The sequence below is a fragment of the Haemaphysalis longicornis genome, unplaced genomic scaffold, assembly GCF_048455015.1.
Source record: "Haemaphysalis longicornis isolate Haplotype H1 unplaced genomic scaffold, Haemaphysalis longicornis Haplotype H1 scaffold_6, whole genome shotgun sequence".
Lineage (NCBI taxonomy): Eukaryota > Metazoa > Arthropoda > Arachnida > Ixodida > Ixodidae > Haemaphysalis > Haemaphysalis longicornis.
Window position 1 is genome coordinate 57,012,881 of NW_027526407.1, and position 9,537 is coordinate 57,022,417.

The 9,537-nt window shown below is 43.8% G+C and overlaps 1 protein-coding gene across 5 annotated transcripts in view; it reads left to right on the forward strand.

Annotated features, from left to right (window-relative positions):
* Positions 1-9,324, forward strand: part of Pld (Phospholipase D) — a 120,436-nt gene extending 111,112 nt beyond the window's left edge. For all 5 annotated transcript variants that reach the window (XM_077674421.1, XM_077674419.1, XM_077674425.1 and 2 more), the window contains 2 exons: positions 453-800; positions 2,755-9,324. In XM_077674421.1, the coding sequence (XP_077530547.1) occupies positions 453-800; positions 2,755-2,979 (573 nt within the window). In that variant the 3' untranslated portion in view covers positions 2,980-9,324. The remainder of the gene's footprint in view (positions 1-452; positions 801-2,754) is intronic.
* Positions 9,325-9,537: the final 213 nt, after the last annotated feature.

Genomic DNA, 9,537 nt, shown 5'->3' on the forward strand with positions numbered 1-9,537 from the left:
AGACAAGCAAGGGGTGTCCGTTTCCTTTCCGCGTCGTAGGCATCTTACTGTCTGTGTAAAACGCCAAACCAAACTGCTCGACCACTGCGTACACCGGACAGGTTGCATTGGGCTGTGTGAGACGTCCACATAGGCATCCTCCATGAGCACAGAGGGATTGTCATCGGTAGCCTGCGGCGTATGCACACCCCCATCCCTCCATCTCAACCCCCCCCCAACCATACACTCATAAGGAGACACTGGCCAAAACGTTGCTTCAGAAGCCCTTCAAGCTGGATGTGAGAAACACCAGCCAAAACTTCACTGCAGGAGCCTTTGAAGAAGTAAACACAATACACTAGTGCTCAGGTGGGAAAAATTTCTCGTCTCCGCTAATTTGTCCACACGTACAAGGCACACACAGCTTCGCTTTAAAATTGCTCCACCTCATCCCCTCTTCTTCTTCCCCCCAGACCCAGGAGTTGGTGTACGTGCACAGCAAGCTGATGATCGTGGACGACGAGGTGACCATCATCGGGTCGGCCAACATCAACGACCGGAGCCTCCTGGGACGTCGGGACAGCGAGCTGGCCGTCGTGGTGCATGACACCGACCGCGAGAAGAGCATCATGGACGGGCGGATGTACATGGCTGGCCGCTTCGCCGGGGCTCTGCGGCGAACGCTCTTCCGCGAGCACCTGGGCCTCCTGGAAGGGGACGGCAGCACCAACGGCATCGACATCAGGGACCCCGTGGCATCGTCCTTCTACGACGGCGTTTGGCGGATGACGGCCCGCCGGAACGCGCAGATCTTCGAGAAGGTAAGTGCCATGCCTCTGATTATTTTTTTAACGCGCTAGTTTTTGTTGTCCTACCTAATGCAAGAATTTTATGTCTGTCTGTTAGTCACTCAATTAGACTACCTGGCTAAAAAACAGTGGAAGAATGCTTGAACACGAAGAATATATGCAGGCAGCACCGTTTCAAACTACTATAACTAATGGCGTTGGTCATACATGCCCGCATATTCAGTGCAAACGAAACCTCGGCCGTATTTGAGGCAAGATATTAGTGTGTGATCCAGAGCACCAGAACTGTTTAATTAAGAATACACATGGGACTTGTTCTTGAAATAGCAAATGAAACAAAGCAACGCGTTAAAAAGGAAGTTAGAGAAACGAAATGAAACCAAACACTAAAGCAGAAGATGTCAACTCGTCCTGTTCAAAACACAACAGACAAAAGGTCCCAACAGATGGCGCGTGAAGGCTGAAGCGGGTTGAGCAAACTCCATTGCATTCGTCGTTAAAGTAGTGTCAAGTATACCGCTTCACCGAAGTATAAAAGCTGGGCACAGCCTGGAACAAGTGAGAACACACATGCATTCGCATACCCCTGATAAGCCTGAGCACACAAGCCACGAAAACCTGTGGAGGGGTAGCTTGCTGGGCCAGTTGGTTCATGCTGAATCTCGGGGAAAAAACTGGCAAAAAATAAGACATCGACATGAACTGAAGAAAAGACAACACACACGTTGAACAGCACCCAATTTTGTGTTGTCTTATCTTCGCTTCATGTCTACGTCTTATTTTTTCACTGGTTTCTCCAAGATTCAGCATGAAAACCTAATAATCCAAATAAATATTACAATGTTAACACTAATCACACCCTTTTCCCTAGCTACATACACACAAAAGTGTAGTACACCATTGTTTCTACAATGTCTACGAGTACAGCCTATTGGCTAAAATGGGCAGGTTTCGTCGTCTGGCTTAGTCGGGCCTAGTGTCACTACATAAGGTTTCAGAGTATCGGCACTCTTTTCTCCTATTGTTGCTTGCCACTGCCATGATCATTGGTCAGTTCGCATCACGTGACATTTGTTTACACGGCAATGGTTCATGGGTCTTGCCATTTTGTTGTTTATGCATTTCAGTCGGTCAACTCTGGTAGGCTTAGCTTGTCCTCCCTGCTCTGTGGCTGCGCGTGACTGACGTCATTTTTTTTTTTCCCGTGAAACAAAGATACTGCATTTCGCAGCATTTCAGCTGCTGAGCTGTGTCCAAAGATGCCGTTTTGCCACATCTTAGGAAGTTTTGTTTACAAATAACCCATTCAAAGTTAGCGGGGAGCCCGTGGACGCGGCAATCTGGTAACACTGATAAACACCAAAATGGCCGCCGTTGCGCCCATTTGTACCTCAGTGGCGGTGCTCTGAAAGCTTATTTAGTGACTCTAGTCGTGCCACACTCTCAGTACTCCGTGGGTTGTGATAATGGGCCATCACCACCTGGAAGGCGTGCGTGGCTATTGTCTCTGTAGCCGTCGAGTCTCCGTAGACCTGGTGGGCCATCAAGGTCTTGTCACTTCATCGGCTCAGACAAACTCCTCGGAAGCCACTGTCAAGGCTGTGAGAGCAAGGGCCCATGGAGGGCTCAGAATCCAGGCACAACTAGGCCTGGCTGAATGGATGTCGCTACAGAGGCTGTCGGAGCACAGGCTCACAATCTCTCGGGACATCCAGGCAAGTCAGGACCAGGGTCTCCAGAAAAGCCCAAGGTGCACCGAAGAGTCATAAAGCTGGGGTACTGCTGGACTGCTGTTGTGCAGGAAAGATTCCATTCCTGCCCAGATGTACCCCACTGCTGATGTCACAAGCTATAGTGTTATTATAAGCTGTTTTTGAGACCTTTGCTTACAGACTAATATGTGCTCCTGTGGTCAAAGAAAAAACTTCGCGTGAGTTGCTCCCTTACATATTTTCACCATGTGCAGGTGTTCCGCTGCATCCCTTCGGACAGCGTGCGAACATTTGCAGGCCTGCGCGAGTTCACCGCGATTCCCGGTCTGGCAGAGACTGACCCCGACCAAGCACGCACTGAACTGCGCGAGGTCAGGGGTCACTTGGTCGACATGCCGCTTGACTTCCTTGCTGAAGAATCTCTCACTCCAGCACCCGGCACCAAAGAAGCACTGATGCCCGTGGTGCTCTGGACATGAGGAAGGGCAACTGCAGTTGCCATACACCTCGAGTTGAGACACTTTCGTAGTCTTCCCAAACTATGACAGGCTTCTGGAGCGCAGAACTTAAGACAGATGTCAGTCTTCCAGGGCGCACGGCATTGCGTTAACGCTGCAGATGCAATGCGGCGTACCTCAAGGCTTTACCCTGGCACCGCCTCTGTTGCTAGTGCCTACGTGGTAATGGAAATGCTTGACATCTCTTTGGGTGGGATTTCCATGTATTGCGGCTGAACAGCTGTGGCTGCAGTGTCTTCCCCAGTGTATCCTGTCATGCCACAGCTTAGTGAGGCCAAGAGCAAAGGCCATAGAGGGAAGAGTGGGCCTCCAAGTGCCCTCTTTCTGATTTGGACGGCCTAATTTAAAAATTTGAGCGCACTTCTGCATGGCAACAGTTGTGTGCAAACTTGTGAAGCTTCCAGTCGGCTCCCAAGCTTCGTTTTCAAAGCTATGTTCTTCAACCTAATTGGTAAGAACTTATTTTATCTGTATCATATGCCTGTTGAAATGGCTATGAATGGAACTGGAAAAGCAGTGTTAACAATATGTATTGCATTTGGTTTTCTTGCCTTTTTTTCTTTTTCGCGATGTTATACGGAGGTCATAAAGCTCTCGTTTGATGTCCACACTTGGGGCTTGAAGGATAATATTATTTGTCAAAACGTCAAATCTGTTTTTCTTTTTTTCTTTTTTTTTTGCTTGGTCAATGACCATTTTATTGCGGCAAACCTGGCCACTGTATTGCATTATCTTGCTTTTGAAGGGTTTATTTGGAAAGGACAGGGCATTGTTCTTGCTTTACTTCTGTAAAATTCCGGAATCTCCATATCGCACTCTGTCAACCAACGCTTCCCAGCGCGTTTGACCTCACCAGCTATATATATGAGTAAGAACATGTAATCGAGATCAATGCTGGGAAGCATTGCAAGAATTTGCATTACAGTAAACATTACATCAAAGATTAAGGTTTTCTTTGGTGTGTTGCGCGGTAACCTCCCGTAATCTGATATGTTGTGGAGTGAGAGCCTGAATTGACTGTGCTTACACCACTACTTACATTCGTGCAACATTCATTGAGTGCATTAAAGGACACGGGTGCCTTTGGAGCCTTAGCAACGTCATCATGTGTTATCAGCAGCGATCTCTTCATGTGGGGTCAGTGCGGATAAACATTGAACGAGTCCATCAACACGAACCAATGTCGCCATGACCTCCTCATTTGTTGGAAAAGAAATCTCACTTGAAATTGAATGTTTATAATCCAATCCTCATGAAATGGGGAAAACTGGGAAAGGAGTGTTTGAACACCGTTTGAAATGGCTGTTAAAAGTGCTCCATACATCGCTTGTGTGTTCTGTGTATGCGTTTACTTCTCTTCCGTGATCTTCAGGGATGTATACGAGATTTCCACCAAATAATATATATTTGAGATTTTATTCCTTTTGCATTTTTATATCTCCCGTCTGACGACGTGTTGTATGTGTTCTTGTATGCTTACTTAGTAAACTGCGTCATCTGCCTCTCCGTTGCACATATACCCCGATGATGGTGCACAGACTGTGGACCTAGTTGTGCAAACAGCTCAATGTGACCCATGTCCCTTTTGGTGGCCAATATCCTGACAAAACAAAAAAGACTGGCCAGGGGATGTGCAGGTCTGCTGTTATCAGAGGGGAGTGAACCTAATAATTACGTGCCGTTTTACAATGTTCAAACAGAGTCACATATTGTGTTCGCTGCAACTCTGTTTAGTGTGTACCGGCACCATGGCCGATGTCATCTGGGCTCTTGTTTTGTTAAGGAACACAAGCGTTTTATTCAGTCCCAGTTGTCGGGGCTATTCTGTGCGCATATTTGTTTCTATCCCAGCATGCAGCTTCAAGCATGCAGTAGCTGCGATGAGAAAGCACTTTGCTACTGTACTTGTGTGCTTTCTGCGCTTTCTTCCCACCTCTGATGACCAGAAAAGCCTGCACGGACAAACGGCTACCACACTTTATGTACGCGGCGAGAGCGTCGGCTCGCAATTCTCTTGTCGCGACATCGCGCGAGTGCGAGGGGAACGACGTCAAACGATGGGAAAAGGCTGCCTGCTTGCTGGTAAAAGTTTTTTAAGAGAACGATGTATGGCTTCTCCACATGACTGATATTTTTAATCAAATAAGCGCTTTCAACATTGAGTCCAAAAGTCGTTGGTGTGTATGAATGGCTTAGTACTGTGAGGGCGAAAATGCTGAATGGTGGGAAAAGATTGTAAGCTTGCCTAAAAAGTTCTTAGACAAGGCTGTTGCTTTTGTCCGCACGGCTGATATTTGTGTTTTAATAAGCGCTTTCAGTTGTGTATGAGCAGTTCAGCTTCTGTGTGGTGTTTTGCGCGTAAGTGTACAACGAACGGCTGTGTATGCATAGCACTAGTTTTGGAATGCTTGAATGCTAGTGGTCGGCTTGGGTTGCTTGGATGTACATAAAGGTTTGCCGAGAGCTTTGTCGCAAGTTAATGGCAAATGTAAGCTTATGAATAGCTAATGAAGTGGGCTTGTTGCAGAGCCAGCACTGGTTGCTAGTCGTCAGCTATAAAGGCATGCTGCTTTTGCTTGGCAATGGCACATTTTGTAGCCAAAGTGAATTTGTTGGGTGTGTATGACTGCATAACCCTCTGCAGTGTTCTTTTCAGCAAACATCATTTGTGGTTTCTGCCATACTTTGTGACTCCCTGCAACTTTTGTGCACTGGAACTTTGCTACGGTAACCAAGTAGGGACTGAGCAGTACTTTTACTACTATACCAGCAGTTTTATGGCTAAAACGTATCAGAGATATTTACTGCCGAAGTTAAGGAACCAATGTAAAAGTGAAGAAACACCTAGTAGCGATAAAATTAACAGTGTAACTGCAGAAAAAGCATTTGGGTTGCATTTAAACATAGTTGGCGTTTATAAAAGTTTGCTTTCATGAAAGTCCCGACAAATTTGGGTGGCAGTGGATTCACACCTAATGCAAATCAGTGCGATGGTGTAGATTGAAAACAATTGAAGCAAGCAGAAAATCTCTGAAGCTTTCTTGTAATGTCACCATTGTGTAACTTCGAATCCTAGTTGTTCATGCAGTTAGGTCTACATCAGGTTTATCTGCGAAGAAATATATTTGGGGGAAACGGCCTTCACTAATGTTGCATAAGCAAACACCATGATTTCAGTGGGTTGTTGCATTAAAGCATCCTTTCATTGACAGAGTACAAATTTTATTCAGAGCATAATTTTGTTTCGCTGTCGCAAATTTACTGCCATACAGTAGTCCTATTACTATGGGATTCTAGGACCTGGTTCTGTACAACCCATACCCACCACACCTGATAGTATTTTGAGTGACGAAGAACGTAAGTCTTAAGGAAACATGACAGTGCAAGTGGTTTTGCTGTTTACACAGCAAATGTCATCAGCTTCGTATCGAGCATACGTGCTCTATATTTTGCTGAGTTTGTTACATATACAGCAGGATATAGCTTGACATTCTTGCACTATTCCGGTAAAAAATATCTACAGGGCACATAGATTAGTTTTTATCTTTTTGGTGCTTGATATAGCTAGTAAAAAAAGCTTTTATTGACATTTTAATGCTAAAGTACTTTTCCAAAAAGATCATTTGGAAACTTCCTTAGATGCCAGTTTTTCAGGGCACCAGTACATCTGAAATTTTTTTGTACAAAAATTGGACACATTTTTTTTTTTACTTGAATGAGAAGTTGAGTGAAATCATTCACTTGCGAACCAAATTCTGAAAAAAGCAGCTGGAAAGGTTTTTACTGCGCCAAGTGTACCACAGACATTGAATACCTAAAACAAGTAAACAATTTGTGACGCCTGCTGTGCTATATATATGGTACAGTAACCTAATACAGCAATTGGTAATTCACAAAAATAAAATTTTACAAGGTAAGCGTACGAGCCAAATTTGCTATTTCATTTCTGTGCACGCCTGATAAATTGGTTTCCAGGTTCACCATCAGCCCGGTGGCTTTAGTTGAAAAAATTGAAATATTTGAGTAGCAAACATTACTCGCGGCAGCCACATTAACTTGCCAAAGTGATTGCGATTATCTTGAACGCTGTAATAAGTACCATTGGGCAATGGTGCGATAGCTCCATGGGTCTGAAGTGTAATTCAGCGCAAGTGACCGTGGTTCTCAGGATACAGAGATTTTGTGGTCTGTTCACATATTTCTGTGTGTGGGTACGTGTTGTGGCAGGGGCTAAAGTTTATGGCACAAACAGTTGTATCTGAATACATTTAAAATCCACCATATTCGTTTAGAAGTTAAGCGACACCTTTTTAAGGTTGTAATCTGCACCCATTAAAAGGTGTAGACTATGACACCTTTAAGAGAGTAAAAGGGAGTTGTAGCTAGGCTTGCATGGCGTAACTAGACTCCCATTTACAGACATTACCAAGATACAAGTTTTCAAAAAATATAGTAACTTTGAGGTGCTAAATTGGCACAGTCTTGCTCCTGAATTGTGCACCTCTAGTTTCGAAGCAAAGAGTTTCAATATCGTCTCCGTCTTTACAAGGGATGACCAGGCGGATTATGTTTTGGTCCCTGTGAATCGTCAGTCCATCATTACTCAATGAACACACGCGTGTATGTTGTGGAAACGGCTATAGCTTGAAGCGCAAATTTTGAGGTAATTGTTGTTCAATGTGCGCCAATATTTTACTATTCCCGGTGACAAAGCTCTTTATTTTTCTCCGAATCTTGTGCACTGGTTTAGCACTCGCAATATTTTATTCGCCATTTGTGCACTTATCTCTTGTCTTTCTTTCATCGTTCTGTTTTTGCCCTTCTTTTCCTTGCTTGATTTTTCAAGTTTTCAAAACCATATCATGGCAAGCAGTGGTGAAAATTGTAAAATATGTGCCCTTCAAAAATTTTTTAATAAATAGACAATTCTATAAGCCCAGTGCTTTACATTTAAGCATGGTATTTGTGGTTTAGCTTCTGCACATGTATTTTGAATTGTTAGACAAAATTAATTCACACTTCTAGCTCCGGCGTCAAAATTTTAGTTCAGTTTGGGCTTTTTTTTTTTGTGCCCCCCCGCAAATTCCCATGTTGTCTTGTGACTTGGAAGTTTACGGTGCTTTTTGTGCATACTTGCACTGGTAATTTTTGGGAATGTTGACTGCTAATATGCGAGAAACGTTTTGTCTGAGAAACTATGGTGGCTCCTTAAATCTATTTGAAATGTTGCATAGTGAGTGGTAATGTCTCGTCAAATTTTTAACATTTCAGGTTCTGGATTAAAACCTGTCGAGTCATCTGATTGTCCTGCACAAATTGATACTTTCAGTCTGACAGCATGTAGAAAGCAAGCAGTTATTTTCGCATTATCTTTCACCAAATTTTGCAGTTGTGTGCTGGAACCAAATTTCTGCATTTAGCTCATTTAAATAAAAAATAAACTGAGGGAGAGTTGTAGAAATTGTTATTTTGACTTCTGTTGACTCTTATACAATCTCTAATACTATGCAAACCCAATTGAAGCGACATGTTTCGAAATCATACGTTCAACAAATGCTACATTTTCTCGTGTACAATGGTTGTTTGGGGAATGTTTGATTGTTTGATATGTCCTTATACATCTATCCATTAAGCTTCGAGTTTTTTAAAACAAGCCCATTCAACACTGTCATCGGGCAATTCAAGTTGTATGGTTTTTAGGCACACCATGCATCGCCATCTGTTGTTTGCTTTTATTGCGTGGAATATGCAGACCTTTGATACGTACGTACATCAGCTTCTATACCACACCCGCGAAAATGTCCTTTGGAGTCATTTTTTTGTTTCCTGTCGTTTAGCTGACAAGCAATGCCAATTCCTGCCTGTGTATTCAAATGTATGCTTTTGCCTACCATTCGTATTGCTGCTTAAAATTTTAATAGGCTCCCGTCAGCAATGGTCTTTTTTTTCACATTTGCTTGCTTTAGGCCCTTGTCAGCATTGGGGTTGTGACTTTTGTAATGAACCAACTTTTTCACACACCTACATTTAATGGACGTTTGGATAATGCTTCCAAATCTGATGGCACTAAACTTCTACCATTCGCAACTTTCTAACTGTCAAATGAGTGTCTATGTTACTGTCCATTGTTGCCTATAGTTGCATTCTTGAGTTCTCCAGTATTTCAGCCATTTGCGCAATCTCCGTTGCGTGACACTGCCCTCTCACTGTATGTACTGTGTCGCTCTCTTTGCATCAGCATGTTTTGATGTGCATCTGTCCCATTTTTTTTTCTCATGTTCTCAAATAAAAAAATTACGGCGAATTGCCAAGTGGTTGCGTGACGTAGATAAAATATGTCTACAATTCGCAACGTTATTCGCTTTACACTTTACCAGATCAGAGCCTGTCCGAGCAGCATGAGTGGCTCCAACGCAATCTGATTCTGTCCAAGCAAATTCCACACTTATCCCCGAGCATGCATTGCATCCTGGCAGCTGCGGCATCCACAGCAAGTGGGACGCACAGATATCACCCGTC